A 24,330-nucleotide genomic window follows, 5' to 3' on the forward strand; every position below is an offset into this window, starting at 1 on the left:
TCAGGCAATTATCGTGTATGTTTTGGAGGAAGAGCTGTTTATTAAGAGTGTCATCATAAACTCACCCTGTACAGACACAGGAGCTAAGTGGACAGAGACTAGTCTTGTGCAGGACATTTCTTCCTTCTAACTAGTACCTAAAGGGCTTAACTTTTTTCCTTAACTTTTATACGGGGTACTATGCAGTTGGAAATTGTCTTTCTCAAGAGGTCTGATGTCAGTTTCCCATTGTCTTGCTCCACAAATTTCAACAAAAAGTAAACTTGAATGTGCTTAGGAATTTCACAAAGTATTCTTTGTCAGCATAACTTTTGACATCATTTCTTAAGGTCTCCCCTCAGTCAAATAAGCAAAACCTTACAAGAGGAGCACTGAAATACACAGAAATTCTTTGCTCAACATCACACAATGACTTAGGTTTCCAGTCACCTGCTCTATGGCTCTATGGCATCCATCCTGGTTTCTAGGACTGTGCCCACCTGATGGTTTAGAATACAGAAAATACACCAGCCTCTAGGGCTTAGGAGTCATTTCCCATGGAAGACAATACTGGCCTTCTGAATGCTGGGACTCATGGGCTTGTGGATGTGGCTTTCTGGTATGCCAGGATCTCCTGGCAGCTCCTGTACACTTCAATCAAGCAGTCCAGCCGGGGCTTGGCACTCTGAATTCCAAAGGGGAGAAATGCACAGTCAAGATGAATGTAAAAGAGTGCTTAGTAGTGCTGCATCCATGTGCAACCTCAATCTCACCCATATCAAGGGGTCTACACGGCACAGGTGTGAGCTCAGAAAGGCCGAGGTTCAGGCCTCATAGCACCTTCTTGGAAGGAGTCCCTAACTAGGCCAATAGCCCAGCCTGTGAATTGTGCAAAGCGGGAGCTCAAAAGACAGTTTTTAATCTGTCTAAATTTCATGATCTCCATCTAAGAGCAAGAGGAATAATAAGGACAGACCCTCTTGGGAAATGTCACAAGCTATGAAACAGTCCTCGGACACAGGAAGGGCAGTTTAATGTGTAAATATTGAAAAATATTTTGTATAACATAATACAACCAAAATTAAAAGCCACAGGACGGGGGCGGAAAAATATACATGGAAAGCATATTTAATAAAAGTTTGCTACCAAAAGATATAAATTGTTACAAATGCATAACTAATATTTAGATTCTACTTGGCTAATAGAGGAGATATGATAATTTAAAATGAGGAAATACTAATAGGTAAATAACAAGGAAATATGAAAAATCTCTTAAAGATACAAATTTAATGACTATAAATTCCTTTACCTACATACTAAACTAAAAAATAGCTAAACCCATTGTTAGCCAGGACTAGAAAAACAAGCACAAATTCCCCAAAGTATGGTAAAGTTGTCTAGTATCTGGAGCCAAATTTCAAATACTGTAAAAATCTGTGAAACTTCACAAGCTTTAATAAAATAATTTTGAACTATAATGCAAAAGAATTTTTGCTTAGCTGCCTTAAATTGTGTGAAAAAGGGCAGTGAGGCAGCATTAACTGCATACATAAATTACTTTGTATACCTATAAATTTATTATAAATAATAAATTAACTAGTCAATTTATTATAATTAATAAATTAACTATAATTAATTTATAATTAATTTTTTTGTAAGAGCAAAACAATAACCCAGATGTGACTTCAAAAGCTAGCAACAGAATAGCTAAATAGATATTTGACATTATATAATTATTTAAAATAATAATATAATGACCTTTGTAGATGCATATAAATATGCACATTAGATTTAAAAAGCAAGATACAAAATAGTGTACAACTATGTGTAGATTGGTAACATGTATGTAAAATCATATTGGTAGACTGACAGTCAAAGTAGATGGTGATTTTTAGGCAGAAATCGCTATTTGGTTTTTCCCTAAAACGTGTATAAATTCATAGTGTTTCTGAAAGCCTAAAGCTGCTTCAACAAGGAGCTTCTGAAATAATGAAAAATCTTAAAATTGCTGTCAAATACCCTCAAATACTCCTCACAACAAAAGTTTACATTCCTACTGAACGTAAGTAGCAGTGGATACGCAGAGAGGAGGGACAGGTAAAGAGGACTTCTTTGGAGAAGAAACTTAAGTGTTCTGTGCTCACCTGGAAGACGGGTACTACTTGGGATATCCCATGTGGTTCCACCGGATCCTTCAATAAAATGCAGAGGTAGTAAATCACCTTCTGCTGTAAGAAAATAAACCAAATAGCAGAGATCTAAATGAAATTCACTGTTTTCTTTTTCTTTAAGGGAAGGCTCAAAATTTTTAATAAATGGTTATCTCTAAGTAATAGAACACTTGAAGGCTTTCGAAGTGATGGAGAAGTATATTCTCCATTCTTCATTCCTTTAAATGAAGAAAGACAAAATAACAGCAACAACCAGAGATGATTCTGAAGCTGTGCCAGAAAATAGAGTAGAAATGCTGACTCCTTAAACTTTAAGTTTCACTTTTATGGTTTATAGACATGCCAGTCAAAAAGGAAACACTACAAGTACTGGAATAGAGAGTCCTCAAGTTTAATTCTGTGACATGAAATACTTTAGGTATTCAGATAGTTTAGATCTAGGCACACCCCAGAGGAGCTACCTCCTCCAGTACTTAAGTACTTACCATGTAAATAGCCTCATTAATGATAACATCTTTCACTTTGCCCATCTCAATGAAGGTAGTGCTTTCTTTGCCAGAGGCATAGGATGAAGTCATCTGGATGCCAAGGGAATCAATGATTAACAGAGTCTCCTGATCAATCTTCACAAAATGGAGGTAACCAAGCAGGCCTAAGAGGGTGACGAAGATGGCAGCAGAGAGGATCATGCTGTTCTGAAGAGAGAGCCAGACACAGGCGGTAAGATTACCATGTGGTCCTCCGCATATATCTGATGTATAATAAGTCAACTCTAGGCAATGCAGGAAAAAAGTCTTTGTTCTGCTGTGAGTTGAACAGTTGAGAGGAACATGCATGGAGGAATCGGAAATCGCTTTTATCTGTGCTTTGTAGTGCTATGAAAGCATATGATGAAATACATCCAGACACAAATGGATAGGTCCGGGAAAGAGAACCTCCATCAGCGAAATATCCACATTCACACTACTCAAGAGGTTTTTCTTCCAATATTGCAATTTAAGGACTTGGACCTTTTCCTCTCACGCTCCCTCAGCAGATTATATAATGCAAAATCATAGAATGAACAATAATAAAATGCTTAGCACAGTGTAAAAGATACTACTCAACAACCACTCCTCTTTCCTAATAGAACTTGGAGTGAATCATGATTGGTTCCCACTCCTGCCAGTGGTTTACAAATGAACACATGACAGAATTCTGGCCAATGAGATGTGAGGGGAGGTCTGCTGGAGGGGTTCCTGGAAAACTAAGTCCATCTTAAAAAGAGATTTAAGGAAGATAAGGTGCCTTCATCCTGAGGTTTTGACACCTGGAACTGCTATGGACCATGTGGAAAGCTAGGCTGAGGGAAGGAGTACACCAAGATGAAAAGAAACAAAATCTACTGAGCCTTTTATGCCCTCTAGAGCCCTCCCACCTTCTGATTTCTTGTTTTGTTAAATAATTACCATTTAGGGCTCTTTTAGTTGTTTGGGGTTGTGACTGACATATTATGGCTGACAGATTTGCTGATATGACTAACTGATGTGTTAGGGGCTCAAAAATGGTATTTATTCCTTTGATTCTAAGACATTTACAACATTTTATCATCTCTAACACGTTGAAATGTGTATTGATGTATGTTTCGTTCGTGACATTGTTTTCTTTTTTCCGAAAAGCTATATTGTATAGAAGGATGGCACTAGGAAAAAATCATTAATGACCTAGAATCAAAAGAGATTCAGTAATTTATGACTGTCATTCCTTGAGGGCAGGAAGTATTTTATTATTCTCTGAATAAAATCTGTTTTTACCACTTTACTGACTGGCTCTGGTTTTCTTTTAAAGTACCCTTCTACTTCCTTCTACCGCACACATACTTAGTGTTAGATCAGAGGTCTGCAAATTATTTGGGCCTATGGTCTATTTTTGTCTGGTTTACCTTGAGCTAAGCATGGTTTTTACATTTTTTAAAGAGTTGTTAAAAGAAAAAGAAAGGAAAGGGGAAGGGAAGGGGAAGGGGAAGGGAAGGGGAAGGGAAGGGAAGGAGAAAGAAAAAGAAACAGAAGAATCTGAGACAGAACTATAAAGCATAAAGTATTTACTATTTGGCCTTTTAAAGAAGAAGTTTGATAATAATCCTAACGAATGGAAGATGGAGAAATCTATGTGCTGGATGTCCGATATTCCAGAATTATCTACTTTGAGTTAATTAAATGCCTAATATCTAATACAGTGTCTTATACATAGTTTACACTAAATAAGAATCATAGAAGAACGGAAGGAAATAAAGTTCAGTCCTGGCCTTTACAGATTTATTAGAGGCAAAATTAATTCGTGTATAATATATATTTGAAGAATACTATGATACTGACTACATTACATGCCTAAGAAAAGATTATAGGGCAGCAGAGATTAAAGCACATGTCCCATGAAGACTTCCAAGGAAGCAGGATTTAATTGGTGCCGATGACGTGGTGGTTACTGATGCATATACTTAGTTGAGAAAAGGAAGGGGGAAGAATAACATTCCAGGCTGGAAAAAATCAGATAAAAACTTGGAATTTTAATAGAACTGTGAATTCAAAAACTGGAAGGAAGAAGGGATAAAGAGCAGTAACAAGGGAATTTGATTCATATCAGCTTTTCAAGAAGGTAATTCTTGACCAAACTTCATTGTTACCTACATTTTTTTATACTTCATTTTTCTAACAATTCGATATTCATTTAGGTTGAAGTTAAGCCATATTTTAATAAATTCCTTCATCAAATTTCTTCTCACTCCTAGTTGAGATCCATTACTCTGATGAATAGTTTTGAATAGGAGGAAAGATAAGAAATTTTGGTACATAAAGCCCTTAAGAAGTATTGCAGTGAAGTTTAAAGAAAGATGAGGTTATTGAGTCCTGGGCACTTGATAAAGTTAAGTGGTAGTATATACCATGAAGAAAGAGACGAGTACAAAAGGGAGCTGGCATAAAAACAAACTCCTCTATTTAAAAATTTTGCTTAAGCAAACCCTAAGAGTTAAGGATGGAAAATTTTCAAGCGAGCAAACTAGCTAAGTCAGCTACAGGGAAGAAATATCTTTAGATATCAGAAGTTGTTCTACTTGCTTGTGTGTGGTTTAGGAAGTGTATTGTATAAAATATGTAGATGGCCAATGTCTGCTTCTGTAATCCATTTACTTGTTAATTAAGGGTGTGTTCCGGGCAAAGATATGCTAAAAGCCAACTTCCACTTCTGTAATCTGCTGGCTTGTTCAGGAGACCACCAGGATATGGTCTTGAGCTTTATCAGCTGCCTGTTCTGAAAGCTCCAGGCTGATCTCCTCTAGCCCTGCATGGTAGAGAGTCAGTCGCCAGCCGGCTAATAAAGGCTCGTAATTAATCTCAATTGGCTCCGTGGGCCTCAGAATCGTTCGCGCCATAACATTAGGAGAAGACATAATAGTTTAGTGTAAAATAAAGGGTTTCAGAGACAAACAACCCTGGTTTTGAAGCCCAGGTATGCCATTTACTAGTTTTGCGACTTTGGATAAGCTATTACTCTTTCTGAGCCTTAGTTTTCTTCTAAGGCTGAAATGAGGCATTCAGTAAAGCAGCTGGCACTCAGTGGGCATTTAATAAACATGTTTCCTCTTCCCCACATGATCACATGGCGGGAATTCAGGCTAGTATTAAAATTCAATTTATTATAAGTTAAATCTTTTTGGGGGAGGGGGAAGGACTGTCCTGGCAACTTAACCATTTCAACTGACTTTATGAACAAACTTTTAGATACAATTTGGTACAATTAGGGCAGTCTTAATTATGCATACATCTATGCTAAATTACCATGCTCTGAAGTACGATCCGCGGGAAAGAGCTAATGGATGCAGTAATTTAGAGGAGGTGGAATTAGATTGCCTTGAAAAAGCTTTTAAATAACTTGTGTGTATATATACACACGCTACAGACACAGTGGAGGCAAAGGCACTTTCTGGAATACTATATATTAGGCATTGTTAGCGGTGATTCCTCTGAGGAGTGGAAGTGATGGATGAGAACGATCCACTTAATAGTTCTCTAAACCCTTGGAAATGAATTACTATGACCATGTACTATATAAAGCACATGGAAGTTAAAGTTTTAGGCTGCCGTGCAAGGGATAGAGGTAGGCTGGGTGGAACCACATAGAGCAGTGACCCTTGAGAGAGACAAAGTACAGAAAGAAGCACAAATTTCGCTAAACGTAATGAAAAGAGCTGTCCAGCAGCGGAATGGCGTCTCCAGAAACAGCGAGTTCTCGCCCTCCGCCCCTAGGACTGTAGGAGGGTCCAGCGAGAGGTCCGGGCTCCACCCCAAGACCCCAAAGATCCTTCCAAACCCGAGTCCCCGACTCCCACCGCGGGAAGGGGCCGACCGGCCATTACCTCGCAGAGGGTAAAGAGTCCGTAGGCTGCTAGCCACACGGTGCAGGTGACAGCGGTGAGCAAGCGCAACGAGAGCCGAGGGGAGCTGAGGCAGAACTCCCGGCAGGATGGAGAGTAGTAGCGGCGCTGCAGGGCCAGGCGGCCGCCGCAAATATCCAAGAAGCTCATCTTGTCCTCCATGACCGGCTCGCCCCAACCCGAGACCGCTCTAGCCGCCCGACGGTGTCTTCTCGCCGGCTCTGAACCCACTTCCGGAGAGCGGGATTGGCCCCGCCCCGGCCCAAGCTCTGCGCAGCCTCAGTTCTGCACCGAGGGCCCGTGGCGCTGTCTTGGAGGTTAGGTTTTTTGCTCTCCGGCTAGGCTCGGGTTCTAGGATTGTCTACTTCAGATCGTTGGGGGCCAGCAACTCATCGGACAGATTAAAGTTGCTATTAACGTTCTCCTGCCCAATAAATTGATTTCTATTGCTAAGCCAGAGTACGTTCCAAGGAGACAGTCCACAGGTATTCATTCTCATGCATCCATTTCTGGGCCAGGTATTTTCAGGTACTGAGAACACAGCAATGAACAATATTGACAAAGTCTCTGCCTTCAAGTAGCTTCCTTCCTAGTAAGAGAAACAATGTGGAAATAATTTAAGAGAGTGCTGTCGGCAATAATATGACCGGCAGGGATGGCTCAGGGACTTTCAACAGGGCAGTCAGGAAAGCATCTCTGAGGAAAGACACTGGAACTACAAGGATGAGGAGCCAGACTGGTCTGGGGGAGCTCTAGAGGAGGAATTCGCCAGGAAAGGCGATCAGGAAAATCAAAGCCCCTGAGGCTGGAACAAGGTTGGCTTATTGGAGGTATCAAAAGGTCGGAGAGGCTGACGCATGGCTTATGCAGTTGGAAGTTGGGGAGGTAGGTAGAGAGGTCAGATTCAGGAAAGTCTTCTAGGGCCTGTTAAGGAGTTTAGATTTCACTGCCTGAGAGTTCTCTCTTCCAAACTACTTTGTAGAGCACTGAGTAGGCAGACAAGTCCTAGCTGGGAGGTGAGCAAGAGTGGAAGACGCAGAAGGTATGGATAATAAAATTAATAAACTCATGAGTAACTATGGCCTGTGGGTTCTCTCTCCTCTGATGTGGCCCAAGAGTCTGTGTGGCTTGTTAAGAGTTATGGTGCTTCAACCCTGAAGCAGCAGCATGTATTTAAATAACTAATACCTTTGTGTATAAAGATATATGGCCTAATGGTCTCACCAACTTTAAGACACTCTGATGAAATTCAGGTTCAGTTTTTCCATCTTCATCCGGGATTTTGGTTTCCTTTTTATTCCCCCTAAAGGATTGTATTCAACTATTGCTTTGTTTTTCCAGTTTCTGTACCCTGAATCTTACCAAGCAACACACATCTCTCATTTTTGTAAATATCATATGATGCATTTTATCATTATGAAGGAGATGTTTGTTTATTGTGGAACATTTGAAAAATACAGAAAGGAAGAAAAGTGTAAACCTCCCATATTTCCACCACTCAGAAATAAATAAACACTGTTGATGTTTTGAGGAAACCTCTAGTCCTGGAGTTCTTAAAGCTATGCTCTAAGGGTAAAAACCAGAGTTTCATCTTTAGTTTCTTTAACTTCTAATTGAAATTTAACATTCTTTTGATTATGAATGTAGGTAACAAATTAATTAGTATTAGCAATACTTGTGATTTTTGTCACTGATAGAAACCACAGATATTTTCCTTTCGCAATAATTGTTAGTTACCTCAAAATGTCATTTCCACTCATTACTACTTCAAAATTGCAGTAATTAGTAGACCCGCTACTAGATCTTATTATTTAATGTGTCACGTATTACTATAACATTTAAAAAATATTTTCATAACTATTTGTTTTTTTTAACTCTATATTTTATTCATTTAAAAACATTATTGTAATAAGGGGTTCATTAGATTTACCAGAGTTGCAAAGGTCTGTTTTAAATTATTAGGGATAAATACTGTGGTAATAGAATTCCAAAATCTTTATAACCATTTTGCTCTGTCAGATCACAGGATCATCTTAATTATGTTATACAGTTCAGCACCTCAAGTTTCTCTGAGGAAGTTTAATATCTTTTTGCAGGATCACTGAAGGAATCTTACAAATAATTCCCTAGTAAATTCAATTTTGGAGAAGCAGAGGAAGGAAGCATGAGAAACATATGTACTCAGTATTTGTCAAGGTAAGCTAACTGCTATTAAAGAAAAAACAATTTCAGTGTGTATTGTCTATCTACAATTCCATTTGAGTGCTCCTGGTCAGGTTACTCGTACTTTTGCCAAGTGGTGGTTCAGACACCCCAGGCTCCTTCAGTCTAATGGCTTCATCATCCCTTGGGGCCTCCTTAATGTCCTCTTCACTGGATCCTCTGCATCTGGCCAAAAGATGAGAGGCAAGAATGGAAGATTGTGCATGGGAGGATTAAGCCTTCCAACTACATTCCATTGGCCAGAACTCATTAACATGGCTCCGTGCACAGGCAACAAATGAGCCACATCCTTTATTATGTAATAAACTTGTAAACGTAAGTGAGTGTTTCCCTGAGTTCTGTGAGGTGTTCTAGCTAATAATCGAATCCAGGGGGAGGAGATCATGGGAACCTCTGACATGCAGCCAAGTGGGGAGCAGTCTTGTGGGAATGAGTCCTTAACCTGTGGGATCTGACACCATCTCCAGGTAGATAGTGTCAGAACTGTGTTAAATGTTTAATACATTTGGTGTCAGAAGTGTGGTAGCAGAGTGAGAGTAAAGAAAAAACACAGGAAGAAGACAGTTTTTTTCTAAAACAGATGTGTATGTATAATGTGAAACTAGAGCAACAACTAAAAAACCTGAGTAAAGAGATTCACTCACAAACACTATATAGATAAATCAGAATGGAATTCTAAACAGGGCAAAATGAAATGTATTATACTTTTTTGTGCAAACTAAATTTATTGATTGATTTCACTAAACTGCAACAAGTTTTATAAGTTTTCATTTGCCTTTTTAAAAAATTGAGGTACAATTGGCAATATTTATCTTTTTAAAAGCCTTTTTGAGATTTCTTTTAATTTATATGAGCCTTTACTTTTCCTCCCCTACGGGTAAGTGGTCCTATATAGAAGACCTACTCTCAGTTAACACAGTAGCAGCAATCATTAATGCTATATCATAAAAAAAGTAAATAGAATAAAACTACACTATAAGACAGTTTTCTTAGAACAAACTTTTAATCCATAAGTATAAGCAAATACTAAAAGGTTCTATAGAAGGGTTTAAGCATACAGCATGGGCCACAAAAATTAAAAGTTAACTGAATCTTTTCATTCGATTTTTTTCTTATTATTGATATTAAGAGATACTCGGGTTCTAAGAATAACTTCAACAGTAGAAATAATTACCCATCTTCTCAAAGTATGCAGACATACTTTCCCCTATCCTTCCCACTAAGAACAGCTAAAACTTTTGGTCATTTTATATAAAACAAACATAAGATGACTCTCGAAAATGGAGAGGAGGGAGACCGTCCAGGGATCACGGAATGATTCCGTGGTGTATTCCCTGGGTTTTCTTTTTGACTTGGACATCCCAGACACTATCTACCTGGAGATGGTGTCAGATCCCACAGGTTAAGGACTCATTCCCACAAGACTGCTCCCCACTTGGCTGCATGTCAGAGGTTCCCATGATCTCCTCCCCCTGGATTCGATTATTAGCTAGAACACCTCACAGAACTCAGGGAAACACTCACTTACGTTTACAAGTTTATTACATAATAAAGGATGTGATAAAAGATACAGATAGGGGAAAGTATGTCTACTCTTTCTTTCAGAAGCAGAATTTTCATCATCTATCTATTTAAAAAAATTTTTTTAGTGAGGTATTATCATTCGTGCGGTAAAATTTACAGTCTATGCCTTACCTTTTCATACTCTTAATGGTGTCCTTTGATGAAGAGAGGTTCTAATTTTAATGAAGTCTGATGTATCAATTTTTTCTTTTTTGGTTAGTGCTGTTTTATGTCCTGTTTAAAAACTTTGCCTGCCTCAAGTTCATGAAAATATTCTATTTATTTTTTTCCTAGAAGCTTTATTGTTTTACTTTTCATATTTAGGCCTGTGATCCATTTTGAATTAATTTTTGTTTGATATGAGGTAAAAGTCAAGATTCTTTTTGTTTCCTAGCAGCATTTGTTAAAGAGACCATCCTTTCCCCTACTGATTGCAGTGGTGCCTTTGTGGTAAAGCAAATGACTACATTTGTGTTAGTCTGTTTCCAGACCTTTTCTGTTCTGTTGGTCTATTTTGTTTTTCCTTGTGCCAAGATCAACCTGTATCAATTGCCACAGCTTTATAGTAGATTTTGATTTCTCATAGTGTTGTCTTCCACCTTTGTTCTTTTTCTTCAAGATTGGTTCTTTGTATGTTACCAAAAATCCTGTTTGGATTTCATTGAATCTATGAATTTAGGGAGAACTGACATGTTAACTATGTTGAGTCTTCCAGCCCGTGAACCTGGTATATCTCTCTGTTTATTTAGGTCTTCTCTAATTTCTCTCAGCAATATTTTCTACTTGTCTTGCACATCTTTCATTAGACATATTTCTAGGTTATTTGATGTTTTTGATACACTTATAAATTATATATATTTTAAACTTTATTACCTATCCATTTTTATTTTTTTAATTTTTATTTATTTATATTTTTTTCCATCTACAGCACCTGGTCTTCTTAGGTGGTCTCCCATCCAATTACTAACCAGGCCCAACCCTGCTTAGCTTCCGAGATCAGACAATATCAGGCATGTTCAGGGTGGTATGGCCATAGCCTGTCCATTTTTAATAAGATGTTTATTATTTTACCAACAACATCAAATTGAAATTTTACTTAAAGTATACATGTGTAATCTTGCCACCTAAACAAATCAATTTTTTCAATTATTTGGGTTCCTTAGTTTTAATGTTTTTATTGTTAAAAAGATTATCTAATATAGAAAATTTTTGAATGAGAAAAAATTACACACAGTCCTTTCAGATTTATATAATACTGTTTCCTCATGTCTTAATTTTTGCACTTAAAAAAATTATTAGTCACAATATTGTGGATAAAAAGGAGAGCTCTGTAATAAATCTGACCAAAAGTAACCTCACAGGGTGATCTGATCTAGGCAGGTCACAGTGAATAGTCATGCCCCAGGCCTATAAAGTAAAAGGCTTATCTGTGTCTTAAACAAGCCCTGTCCATTGTTTTTGTGCATTGAGGTTAACATACCTCAGAAAGGCCTCTTTTTCAGATCTCTCAGAAGCTTAACCACCTCAAGAGAACACATCTTGGTAACTATCCTGTTGTTCATTATCTTCTGAGTTGTTCTTTTTTTTTAACTTATAAACTGGATTGGATCCTGAATTCTAGTTTCTTCTAATATCTGGCTATGACTTTCCAGACTAATGTTTCCAATTTTTCTCCCATGCTTTGAGTTGGAATCTTTAACTAAAACTGCCCATTTCCCAAAGCCAAGCAAATTGAAATGAAATGACTTGATACAAACTTCAGAGAAATCGCCACAACAGCTCAAAATGGACAATCTTTGTGCCTGTTACAGAACGATCACCAGAGACATTTAAATTGAAGACCAAAATAATCTATCAGACTGCCTGCCTTTACTCCATCTGAAGATGATTCAAGACAGACATCTAGGAATTTTGACTGCCTGCCTTCAGAACTCAGAAACCAGCGTTATAGTCTGCTTCGATCATTACACCTTTGTTTTTCTTTTGTTTCCTTAGAGATGCCTTTTATTAAATACCTGATTGCTTGCACCATAGGCTTAACCTTGGGAACCCACCATCATTACTGCTTCCTGAAATGAGACAGAACTGTTTAACTGAACTTTTCTTAAGACTGAGAATGGTTTACTGAGATATAGAACAACTGATCAACCCCATGTGAAGCATCCAGGGAATTTTCAGAGGAGGGAACTGTAGGGATTCAGAATGAGCCACCCAAAGATCCCGCTTCACTCAAGCCACAAAGTGCCTGTAGCTGGTTGATAGGCAGCCTCCTCCGCCCTGCCTTTCTTTGGGGTTGCGCAGTCTGCACAGGTAACAAATGAGCCACTCCAAGATGTGCCTGTATGGTATACAAATTATTTTGAGCTAAAGGTTACTGAGACTCTACAGGCTCAAGAGAAACTTCTGTCCCCAACAGTATAAACTTACAAGTAAATTATATTAAAAACAAAGCTAATATACACTTAAAACCTATCATTGCCTAATTATTTTACTATAATTTGCTATTATTTTTGCTCTTGAGGTTATTTATGCTGATCATATCTATATGGTGGAAGTATTATATAATGAGCACCTTTTCTCAACTCCATGTTCAGTGACATTACGATGGTAGCTTGAAATCAGCAGTGGAGCAATATTTATACCATGTAAATTGGCAAACACCATAATCGGGTCTTACCTACTCACCCCCAACAACAGACACTCCCAGCAACCTCTCAAGGGAGAGAGTGTATGTTGGAAGCCACTAAATTAAAGAGGCAGAGTTTGTAGGTCCTCCTATAAATGAAGAAAAGCAGCACAAGCTGGTTTAGATCTGACGAAGGGTCCTAGAGCTATGCCATAGCAGAATACGAGTTTTAAAGTAAATGTCTAAAACTTAATTCATTATTTCATGACTTTTATAACCTTAGAATATTATCTTTAATGAATTATTTATAAAATAAATGCCTATTCTGAAATTAAAAACAGATAAGTCATTTGAACTTTGGAGTTTTTTAATGAATATTAAAATGTTTCAGACATATAGAAGTAATAATTTGAATTTTAACAGATAATAGTAATATAATGTTCACTCCGAGGATGCATTATAATGTGGAACAGATAATTTACCTCTGACTAAACTATAAGTAGTGGAAAACCACTGAAAGTGACATGCAAGATTAATTTAGAAAGGGCAAACTGGTGACTCACAGTAGGTGCTCAAAACACAAGAGGTTTTTGTAATAGTCCGTGGAAGGCCTGAGGTAGTCTATGTCAGTACCAACTTCCGAAAACATAGTCAAGGGAGGAAAAATTGGATGTGGTGATGGACAAGAAAAAGGTACCAAAATAAGTCCAAGAATCTGAACATGTGTGACAGTGAGAGAGACTACATCCCTGACTGCACCCCTACTGTTCCCTACAGCTCCCCACATTGGAGAGCTTATTAAAACTTAGGTGCTGGTGCCCCACCTCCAGAGTAACTAAGTAAGTTTGGGGTAGGGCCCTAATTATTTGCATTTCTGACTAGTATGCAAATGTGGGCACTGCTGATCTAGGTCCACAGTTTCAGAAGCACTGCCTTACAGTAATACTCTTTGTTTATTTTGCTAAGGGTTCAATGACATTTCTTTGTTATACCAGCAGAGGGAGACAGGTATAAAATTTATCCTCTAAAAATAAACTGCCTTATTCTACAAAGGTGCTTGGAGTTATGATATTGCCATGGAGACTTCTGAAATATTTTGGAAAGCAGCATGTGAGTTGGCATCAGGTGAAATATTTTTCAGGTATTTATATAAAAATTTATTTTGGTAGGACGTCCAGATTCCTACAAGCCATAACTTCATGGTTAAGAATTTGGAGTCTGGAGTCACAGAGATTTGCCACTTACAAGCTATGTGACTTTGGGAAAGTTAGTTATCTTCTCTGATCCTGATTCCTCATCTTTAAAATAGTCCCCCACCCCTTATCCTCAGGGGTATAGTTCAAGACCCCCCCACTGGATGCCTGAAACCAGTGGATAGTACCAAACCCTATATATACAAACATATCGTTCACTTAAAAGAAGCATTCTACGGCTTCTCTTTGGCATATCTGAATTGCCAACATCACTACTCTCGAGCTCTGGAGCCATTATTAAGTAAAATAAAGGTTACTTGAACACAAGCATTGCAATAATACAGAAATGCTGCAGTCTTTCCGATAGCCAAGACAGCGACTAAGTCACTAACGGGCGGGTAATTTATACAGCTGTGGGTTCGCCGAACAAAGGGATGATTCACATTCCAGGAAAGATGGAGCAGGATGGTGTGAGATTTCACCACACTACTCAGAATGGCAAGCAATTGAAAACTTAACAACTGTTTATTTTTTTAATTTTCCATTTAATCTTTTCGGGTAGTATTTGACAGTGGGTAACTAAAACCTGGGAAAGCAAAACCGAAATAAGTAGGGACTACTGTACTTTATAGAATTGTTAGAGGGCTGAAAGTTCTTAGAACTTTAGTTGGTTATTATTAAAATATTAATACTCTAGTTACACTCAGCTCTTTCGCCTAAAATTTAGAAATAGTGCAGATATGTTGCTATGTTTGGTTTTGAATAACCAGTGCTCCTGTATTCAAGTAAAGAATTGAAAATGTCTAGAAGGTAATTGTTTTGTAAATCCTAATCTCCCCATCCGCAATACCAAAAACAGGTGGGATTTTATTAACATGACTGGCCCAGAGAGCTCTAATCTTTATTTGATCCCATAGCCTTCAGTTCCCAAAGGTAAGCGTGTTTCCTGGCCCTTGAGCTCTGAGATGGAGTGAAGCAAGTGGATACCGGCTGGGTCTTGGAGGACACTTACAGAGTCCGGCCAAACCAAGCACAGTCCAGCTAGCCTTCCCTCAGAGAGTTGCCATCTGCTGGGCGTGCATTTGTGTGAAGTGTCGCTATCAGCGAGCCTGTGTGTCGGTTCGCGTGCTTCACCGAGTTCGCGAACTTTGCGGATGCCGACCGCTTCTCGCGAAATGACACACCTGTTCGTGACCGCATTCTTAATTGCCAGACCCTGATATTGGCTTTATGGCGTCAGCCAGGGCAGCTTGTCCCTGGTGAGAGAGCCCGCTCAGTGGAGAGGTGACGTTACGAAGGCGTGTCCGGGCTCCGAGGAACAGTGGACGGAGTCTTCGGGAAGGTGTGCGGGGGGCTGGTGGCGGGCACCGCCGGCGGGGTCGGGGAGGGGCCAGGAGGTTGTGACGTCACGGGGCTGCGCGGTGCGGCTCACGCCGGGGTAGGTAAGCGCAGCTGCCGGCGGCGGCGCTTACTGAAGGCGGCGAGCCTCACGTAGCAGCCTCTTGTGTGGTGACGTCCCGCGCTGCCCATCATGTCCCTAAGAAGCAGCCTCTCGCGTTTCCTCCGGACTCAAGTGCATTTCGCCCTGAAAAAGTCCGTCCACTCCGTGGCTGTGATAGGAGCCCCATTCTCACAGGGACAGGTGAGAACTAGCACCTGGCACTGTCGGGTAGCATCCCCGCCCCCAGAACCTAGAGAAAGCGGAGGTGAGGTGGGAGGAACAAAGGGGCGAAGAGAGGATGGGGAGAAACGGAGAAACGGACGAGTTGGTTGGTGGATTCCCAAGATTGGGCACCGGGAGAGCACGTGGCATTTTCTCCGCTAGAAGATGGAGAAGGAGGGAGCGGATGGAGGGCACCCTGTGTGCGGGTTTCTGCGGCCTCCCCAGGAGGAGAAAAGGTGGGTCCCACTTGGGGTGATGGAGGAGAGGGAAGGAAAAAGAAGATTCCGTGGAGAGGCTGAAGGAGGAGAAACCAGCATCAATCCTCGGTGGAAAATAGAGGGAGAGGAGGTTAAAGAGAAACCCCTAAGGAATCGGGATCCTTTCTCAGAGCTTTAACTGGGAAGGAAATTGGCGCCAGCCGCTCTAGCGGCGGGAGAACGGGGAGGAGCTGTTTTGTTCTTTCTTCTTTGAAAGAAACCTGCAATCGTGAAGAGCTCGCTGGTAGAGAAGCATGGGATCTGGTCCCGGCCAGCTACACACATCCAACCATCAGATAGATTCTCACCTGACCCAGCCTGTCTTGGCCTCCTTTTGCCCTTCCCACAAGGGGCTTGGAAGGTTGATATGATTTCAGTGATTGTTGTTTTTCCCTCCTTCCCTGCAAGTGTTTGAAATAACCAGACCTCAGGTGAAAATGATAATGTCACAGGTTTTCAGAGGGAATCTGTCTCCTGGGAACTAAGTCGTAGTCCTGGGTTTTGCTTTAGGAGATTTCAGTTACTCACAGTCGACTGTGATCTGAAAATATTGAATGGAAAATTCCAGAAATAAACAATTCATAATATTTTAAATTTTAAATGGTATTCTGAGTAATGTGATGAAATCTCGAGCAGTCCTCCATCCTGGCAGAAAGGGAAATCATCCCTTTGTCCAGTGTATCCACTCTATGCACTACCCACCCCTTAGTCACTTAGCAGGCTTGGTTATCAGGTCGACTGTTGAGATATCGAAGTGCGTTCATTCAATTAACACTTTTATTTTATTGTTATAATTGTTCTATTATTAGTTATTGTTAATCTCTTACTGCGCTTAATTTATAAATTAAACTTTGTCATAGGTGCGTATAGAGTCCTGTACTATCTGTGATTTCAGGTATCCACCGGGGGTCTTGGATGTATCCCTTGCAGAAAAGGGGGACTACTGTATAATATAGCAGATTTTTTTTTTATTTTGGTGAACTATAGTGATCTTATTTTCAATCATCTTCCCTCACATATCACTGTAATTTATGTGACAGAAAAGAAAAGGAGTGGAATATGGTCCTGCTGCTATAAGAGAAGCTGGCTTAATGAAAAGGCTCTCCAATTTGGGTAAGTGGCTGGATCTGAGATGTCTGTGCAGGGTGGTAACAGACCAGTTCAGAGTTTTCTCTCATATCCAGGAACCTCACATTGTCAGCTGCATATGTCTTGAGAAGTATCTCTCATCTTCCCTTGGATTCCATCTGCAGCCTAACAGCTATCCGTCTTCAGGCAAAGTCTTGTTGCAATAAAGAGTATGTGGAAGGCAAAGAGGTGGAGTGAGGCAGGGCCTGGAACAAGTTGCTAATGATTGCAAAGTGGTACTAAGAATGCTAGCTCCAACTCTTAACTACTCAAGTCAACCTTTCCCCCTAAAATTCTAGCTTTCCTAACTCAGTCATGAAGTACTTATGACTCATCAGTCTAGCCAGTTTCCTCTCTTCAAATCGTTCATTTCTTCCCTAGGATTAATAGCTTTATATTACTATAAGCAGAACCTTAAATTAGTTTTTCAAACTTTCCTGATTATGAAAATCACTCGAGTTACATGTTAAAAATACAGATTCCTAGGCTTCTTCACATAGAATCCAATAAACCGGATTCTATGTGAAGAATCTGGTTTATTGGCACAGAGGTAAGACCTAGACAAGTGCATTTTCACAAACACCCCAGGTAATCAGAATAAAGTTGTAACCTGTAATTAGGATAGTACTATAAACTTACAGAACCAGAAGTAAATCTGACACAGAGATAAATGTAATTTATATAGTGATGGAGAACTCTTCTTTTAATAACAGGGCACCAAATTCCATTACTTTTATGGTAGAAAGTTTCTTATATCTAACCCTGGTGTTTCGAGTTCATGTTCAAGGTTATCTCCTCTATTCATGTTAGGATCATTCACATACCTTTTCTATAAGTGCAGAAGGTGTGACAGCAGGGAGCTCTGAATCCTGGGGATAGTAATAACAGATTCTAGAGGAGCTACAAATCTCTTTTTCATTCTTGCTTTAAAACCTCCTCTCCTGATCATTGAGTCTATCCTAGAGGTGATCTTCCAAAACAGGAATAATGAAGTCACCGAAATCACCTTGAGTACAGTGTCTTTTATATGCTCTGACTACACATGGATATGGTGTCTTCAGTTTAATGCTCAAAATTCTTCTTGTTAAATAAGTGCAGTTCTTTCTTCAATAAAGTCTCTTTCTTAGCCATTTTAATTACTCTTCAATTTCACCTACAAAAATGAAAGATAAGATTTAGTCTTAATGCATCACAAGTTATCTACAGGGAGGTTTTTATTCCCACTTTTAAATGAGGATACTGTCCCTTTAAATCAGCCTTACACATTCTGCCTTTTAAAAAGCATTATTTTACACAGAAGACAACAATCTCTGATAATCACTATTTTTAAATACTGGATAAACCATCCAATGAACTGGGCCTGGTATTGCTTGAATTGCCTGCTCACTGCTGGATTCTGCCTTAAGAGACTCCTTACAAGAATCAGTTTCAGCCTCTTTACAAAGGAGACATAATATTCATCTGAGGCTGCTGAATGATCAGGAGGGACGTATTTGTAGCAGCCTCTCTTACTCATGCTTTGTATACCTCTTTTCCTGTCATAGCTCCTGGTATTTTTCCACTCCAACCTGGAATAGCCATTCTCCCTTAAAAGCTATTCCTTCTAACACTTCCTCTGTAAACTCTTAACCTAAAGTGATGGTGAAGCTTCAGTTTATTTGGTCTTCTCTTTCATTTTTTAAAAATGCTTTTAAAAGCGTTTTAGTTTTACAATTTATATCTTTACCCTGTAGGTGATTGGTTGCCCAACATCACCAGCAGTCTGAAATAGAATCTCACTGCATATTAATAAGATCGTGGCACTCAGCAGATTTTCAGCATGTGGCTGGGCTAATCTCCAGGAACATGTTAGAGAAAAGTACAAAGAGAAGTTTCAAATGCTCTGAAATAGGACCAAAATAAGTCCTTTGAGCACTTTCAAATAAGCTGCATAGGTCAATTTTCAAGAGAGAACCACAGAAAGGTAACTTTCACAAGTCCCTTTGTTTTTTGCCTTCTGCTCTGATATCACAGGCTGTCAATGTTGCCGTGGCATCAGTTAAACTGCCTGTTTTCTTGAATGAATATATTTGACCTGGTGTCTAGGCTTAGTAAGGACACTCAATGGGTTCTTCTCTCAAGTAACCACTTACTTTTAATACATATAGAGAACCTCAGAGACATAAAAAGGCGGTTGCTTTGGTGAGGTTCAGATGTAGTGTTTATGCTCCTGATTAGCTCTGATAGCAAGGGGAGGCTGTCCTTTCTTCGGAAGTAGCATGAGTGTTTTGTGGGAAAAGGTAGCTGAGATTAGTAGTGTAAGAGCTCTCTCTGTAATTATGGTCATTTGACCCAGCTGTTGTACTGAAAAGGCAACACCCCCTGGCACAACTATCTAAATTTGCCTGTGACCAGTCCAAGAGTCCTGTAGTTCAGGAAACCCTTTGGGAGCTCTTCTGACAAATTTGGGACCTTTATTCCCATTTATTTCTCCCAACTTGGGACATTAGTTCTCTCTGTTTTGTTGGTGTTCCATCTGAAAACAGGAATCTCTTTGGTTGAGACCCAAGAATCTGGTCTGCTTCAACAAGAACTGAAAGAGGGCCTGAAAGAGTTGTTTAAACATGAGGACCCTGAGGTATTGTGAGTTTAGGGCTTTCTGTGGTTGGTAGAGAATGTTAGCAATCACGAGTTTATTTGTATGATAGTGATGCTTCAGCCTTCATTCCACGGAAACTATCTTGAGCAAGCTCACTGATTTGTCAACCTTTATTTTGCTGGATGTCTCTATTGCACAGTTGACCACTTTGTTTTTGAAATACTCTCTGTTAGCCAAGACTACTCTCCCCTGAGTCTCCTGTATCGACTGGTCCTTCCTGGACTCCTTTGTGGGATCTTCTCCTCCTGTCTTCCCATTGTTTCACACTATCATTCATTATCTAGTTAATCAAGTCAAACTGTAAGACCATCACAACTTTTTTCTTCTTTTGTCTCATATCTCTGATCATAAAGTCTTGTTGATTTTCCCTCCTAAATGATTAGAATCCTAGTTCTGTCCTTCTCACACCTGGCTGCAACCTTCCAATGGTATCTCTTGTCCCATTTTTGCCTTACTGGTTCACATTCTTCACTGCCACCAGAATGATCTAAGACTATATTTCTCCTTTGCTTAAAAGTCTTTCCATGGCTTTCTTTCCATGGCTTTCTTTCCATGGCTTTCTTTACATGCATCCATGCTTCTCAGTCTTGTCATATACCATTGAATTTGCCATATTATTTATTTTGGTGTTTGTTTGTTTGTTTTTTCAATTGGCTTTAAACCTTCATACTTTTGTTTTTTAATTTTTTTATTTAATTAAATGTATTGAGGTAACTGGTTAATAACATTATATAAGTTTCAGGGGTACAGTTCTATATTACAAAATCTGTATATTGCATTATGTACTCACCACTCTCTGATTAGACTCCTTCCATCACCATATATTTGACCCCCTTTACCTTCTTCATCCTCTCTCCCCATCCCTCTTCCTCTCTGGCAACCACCATACTGTTGTGTCTTGAGTTTGGTTTTTTTTATTCATTTGCTGTTTTCTGTTTTATCTCCCACATATGAATGAGATCACATGTGGTTTTCCTTTTCCATCTGACTTATTTCATTTAGCATGATACTCTCAAGATCTATCCATGTAGTCACAAATGGCAATATTTCATCATTTTTTATGGCTGAGTAGTATTCCATTGTATATATGTACCATGTCTTCTTTATCCAGTCATCTGTCAAAAGACACTTAGGTTGTTTCCATGTCTTGGCTATTGCAAATGATGCTGCAGTGAACATAGGGGTACATATATTTTTATGCATAAGTGTTTTCAAATTTTGGAAGTAAATACCCAGCAGAGGGATTGCTGGATCTTATGATGGCTCTATTCTTAATTTTTTGAGGAACCTCCATACTGTTTTCCATAGCAGCTGCATCAATTTACATTCCCACCAGCAGTGTATTATGATTCTCTTTTCTCCACATTCTCTCCAACACTTATTTCTTGTCTTATTGATAGTAGCCATTCTAACAGATATGAAGTGATATCTCATTATGGTTTTGACTTGTATTTCCCTTATAGCTAGTGATGTTGAACATCTTTTCATATATCTATTGGCCATCTATATATTTTCTTGGAGAAAATGTCTTTTTAGGTCCTGTGTCCATTTTTTAATTGGATTGTTTTTTTGTTAAGTTGTAAAGTTCTTCATATATTTTGGATATTGGCCTCCTATCAGAGATATTGTTTGCAGATATCTTCTCTTATCTGGTTTATTGCCTTTTTGTTTTGTTGATGGTTGCTTTTGCTATGCAGAAGCTTTTAGGCTTTATATAGACCCCTTCATTTATTTTTGCTTTTACTTCCCTTGCATTGGGGTCAAGTTCACAAAAACTCCTCTGAGACCAAGATCCATAAGTTTAGTGCCTATGTTTTCTTCTACGTATTTTATTGTTTCACATTTTATATTCAAGTCTTTAATCCATTTTGAGTTAATTTTTGTATATGGCATCAGATAACAGTCTAGTTTCATTTTCTGGCATGTGACTTTCCAATTTTCCCAATACCATTGATTGAAGAAACTTTCCTTTCTCTACTGTATGGTTTGGGCTCTTTTGTCAAAAATTAGTTGCCCATGTATTTGTCGGTTTATTTCTGGGCTCTCAATTCTATTCCATTGGTGTGTATGTCTTTTTTTCTGCCAAAACGATACTCTTTTGATTACTGTAGCTTTGTAGTATAATTTGAGATCAAGGAGAATGATACCTCCAACTTTGTTCATTTTTCTCAGGATTGCTTTGGCTATTTGGTGTCTTTTGTGGCTCCATACAAAGTTGAGAATTTTTTGTTCTATTTCTTTGAAAAATACCATTGATTGGAATTGCATTAAGTCTGTTTTAGGTAATATGGCCACTTTAACTATGTTAATTCTTCTAACCCATGAACACAGAGTAGCTATTTCTTTGTCTTTAATTTCTTTCAACAATGTCTTGTAGTTTTCAGTGTATAGGTCTTTCACTTCCTTTGTTAAGTTTATTCCTAAGTACTTTGTCCTTCTTGTTGCAATTGCAAATGGAATTGTTTTCTTCATATCTTTTTGCAATATTTCATTGTTATTATATAGGAACGCAACAGATTTTTGAATATTGATTTTGTATACTGCAATTTTACTGTTATTTATTGTTTCTAATAGTCTTTTGGTGGAGTCTTTAGGGTTTCCTATATAATCATGTCATCTGCAAGCAGTGACAGTTTTACTTTATTTCCAGTTGGATGCCTTTTCTTTCTCTTGCCTGATTGCTTTGGCTAGGACTTCCCGTACCATGTTGAATAACAGTGGTGTGAGTCGGCATCCTTGTCTTGTTCCTGCTCTTAGAGGAAAAGCTTTCAGTTTTTCACCATTGAGTATAACGTTAGCTGAGGATTTATCAGTTGTGGACTTGTTATATTGTGGTACTTTCCTTCTATAACCATTTTATTGAGTGTTTTAATCATAAATGGGTGTTGTACCTTGTCAAATGCTTTTTCTGCATCTATTGATGTGATATGACTTATCTTTTGTTTTGTTAATGTAGTGTATCACATTAATTGACTTGCTTATGTTGAACCATCCTTGCAGCTCTTGAATGAATAATATACCACTTGATTGTGATATATTATTATCTTTTTAATGTATTTTTGTATTTGATTTGCTAGTATTTTTGTTGAGGATTTTTGCATCTATGTTCATGAAAGATAGTGGCTTATAATTTTTTTGTGTGTTGTCTTTGCCTGGTTTTGATATCAACATAATGTTGGCCTTGTAAAATTAGTTAAGAATTATTATTCTCTCTTCTTCAGTTTATTGGAGGAGTATATGACCAAGGCTATTTGATTATTAGATCAGACAAAAGAACCTTGAGGGTAGAGAAAAGTTTCTTCTTCCCCCACATTTGGCATCATGAATAGGATGCCTTACTGGCTGGACACTAGTTATGCCAAAGCTCCTGCAATAGAAAGATCCTGGGACCTCTAGAATGAGCCGGCAAAGGTAAGAATTCTTGCCTAGTCATACTCTCAGATCTCTACAGAGTTCGGTCATGTACTCTTCCAAAAAATTTAAATTAGTAAGAGAAAATTTAGAATCATATACCATCTAATTTGCCATATTTATTTTGGTTTTTATTTTTTAATTGGCTTTAAAGCATCATACTTTTAAAACGTAGCCTGCCCCTACAAGAAACAATGAAATCTCAGGCTTATGCTAGATACATTTTTCCAATACATTTTTAATAGTTTTACATTTTGGTATTTGTCCTTCAACCACTAGTGGTATGTGTTCCACATTTAGCAACCAATAGGATAATTTGACCCATATCTACCTCTTTAGACTTATTCCCATCCACATTCCACCTCCTCATTTTCATTGCAGCTAGGGGTGTGGGCCTTTGACCTAAGCTCCACCAACTGAAGTACCCATTCTAAACTTTGATTTGAAATTCAAGGAGAAGGGACAGCACAGAACTCATTTTGCGATGGGCACTGGTGGCAGCAGTTGAACAGGAGCTTCTGTCCAGTGTCAGTGGGGTCAGCCATGCGAGCTGCATTGCTTTTCCCTAGTAGCGGAGGTGACAACAGCAATAATATCTTCACTACACTACTCTGCAATGCGACTGTTGGGGCCATTATTTCTGGCAATGTGGTCTTTAAACCAGATTTTTCCTTCTTAATTGAAGAGTCTGGGAATTACATATATTGAGCAGATTGCTTTTCTGCTGGAATTAGCCAGAACAGGTTTCTGTTACCTGAAGCTTAAAGATCCTGACTAATGATAAAACAATTTACAAATTCCAGTGAGAAATAAATTGTGAGTTGGAATCCTCAAAGCCCTCTCTCCCCAAGCCCTTGTTAATAAGTTCTTGTTCTTTTGTTTGCTTCCCTTACCTTACCCCACACCCCCCTCCCCCGCCCCTAGTACTTGACACAGTCTACTTGAAAGTTAATGTAATTCCTTAGGTTACAGTTTTTTTGGCCTTTAGTTAATTTAGGACTATATTTTAGTTTATATCAATTTTAGCAACTCCTTGTTCTCTTGGTGCTTTGATTTTTGAACCATCA

The 24,330-nt window shown here is 38.8% G+C and overlaps 2 protein-coding genes, 1 long non-coding RNA gene and 1 pseudogene across 9 annotated transcripts in view; 2 read left to right on the plus strand and 2 right to left on the minus strand.

Annotated features, from left to right (window-relative positions):
• Positions 1-8: 8 nt before the first annotated feature.
• PIGH (phosphatidylinositol glycan anchor biosynthesis class H) lies at positions 9-6,792 on the minus strand. Of its 3 annotated transcripts, none has more exons than XM_039875311.1 (4): positions 6,544-6,792; positions 2,636-2,845; positions 2,124-2,171; positions 9-664 (listed from the first exon to the last, which is right to left on the minus strand). In XM_039875311.1, the coding sequence occupies exons 1-4, from the start codon at positions 6,721-6,723 to the stop codon at positions 572-574; spliced, it is 531 nt and encodes a 176-aa protein (XP_039731245.1). In that variant the 5' UTR covers positions 6,724-6,792; the 3' UTR covers positions 9-571. The 3 variants fall into 3 exon arrangements, with proteins under 3 accessions (XP_039731245.1, XP_039731244.1, XP_039731243.1); XM_039875310.1 differs by having other exon boundaries at positions 2,124-2,204; XM_039875309.1 differs by having other exon boundaries at positions 17-664; positions 2,124-2,207; positions 6,544-6,788.
• Positions 6,793-6,872: 80 nt separating this feature from the next.
• Positions 6,873-12,980, plus strand: LOC120612771 (uncharacterized). Of its 2 annotated transcripts, XR_005655528.1 has the most exons (5): positions 6,873-7,046; positions 7,544-7,603; positions 8,658-8,757; positions 11,850-11,889; positions 12,159-12,980. It is a non-coding gene; the product is annotated as an uncharacterized LOC120612771 (long non-coding RNA). The 2 variants fall into 2 exon arrangements; XR_005655527.1 differs by lacking the exon at positions 11,850-11,889.
• Positions 11,267-11,385, minus strand: LOC120612820 (uncharacterized; annotated as a pseudogene).
• Positions 12,981-15,571: 2,591 nt separating the features above from the next.
• ARG2 (arginase 2) overlaps positions 15,572-24,330 on the plus strand; it is a 30,105-nt gene continuing 21,346 nt past the window's right edge. The window contains exons 1-2 of one of the 4 annotated variants that reach the window (XM_039875302.1): positions 15,572-15,808; positions 17,127-17,199. In XM_039875302.1, coding sequence (XP_039731236.1) covers positions 15,698-15,808; positions 17,127-17,199 — 184 coding nt within the window. In that variant the 5' untranslated portion in view covers positions 15,572-15,697. Of the gene's footprint in view, positions 15,809-15,912; positions 16,066-17,126; positions 17,200-24,330 lie in introns of those variants that run through there. The other 3 variants (XM_039875301.1, XM_039875304.1, XM_039875303.1) reach the window with 3 other exon arrangements.

Source organism: Pteropus medius, unplaced genomic scaffold, assembly GCF_902729225.1.
Source record: "Pteropus medius unplaced genomic scaffold, Ma_sr-lr_union100, whole genome shotgun sequence".
Lineage (NCBI taxonomy): Eukaryota > Metazoa > Chordata > Mammalia > Chiroptera > Pteropodidae > Pteropus > Pteropus medius.

What these genes read in the sequence shown, in the direction of transcription:
- PIGH (XM_039875309.1), bottom strand. Translation starts at nt 6,723, where the DNA reads ATGGAGGACAAGATGAGCTTCTTGGATATTTGCGGCGGCCGCCTGGCC. An exon ending in TTAATGAGGCTATTTACATG is followed by an intron (nt 2,208 to 2,635) that starts GTAAGTACTTAA and finishes ATTTTCTTACAG; the next exon opens with CAGAAGGTGATTTACTACCT. An exon ending in AAGTAGTACCCGTCTTCCAG is followed by an intron (nt 665 to 2,123) that starts GTGAGCACAGAA and finishes TTTGGAATTCAG; the next exon opens with AGTGCCAAGCCCCGGCTGGA.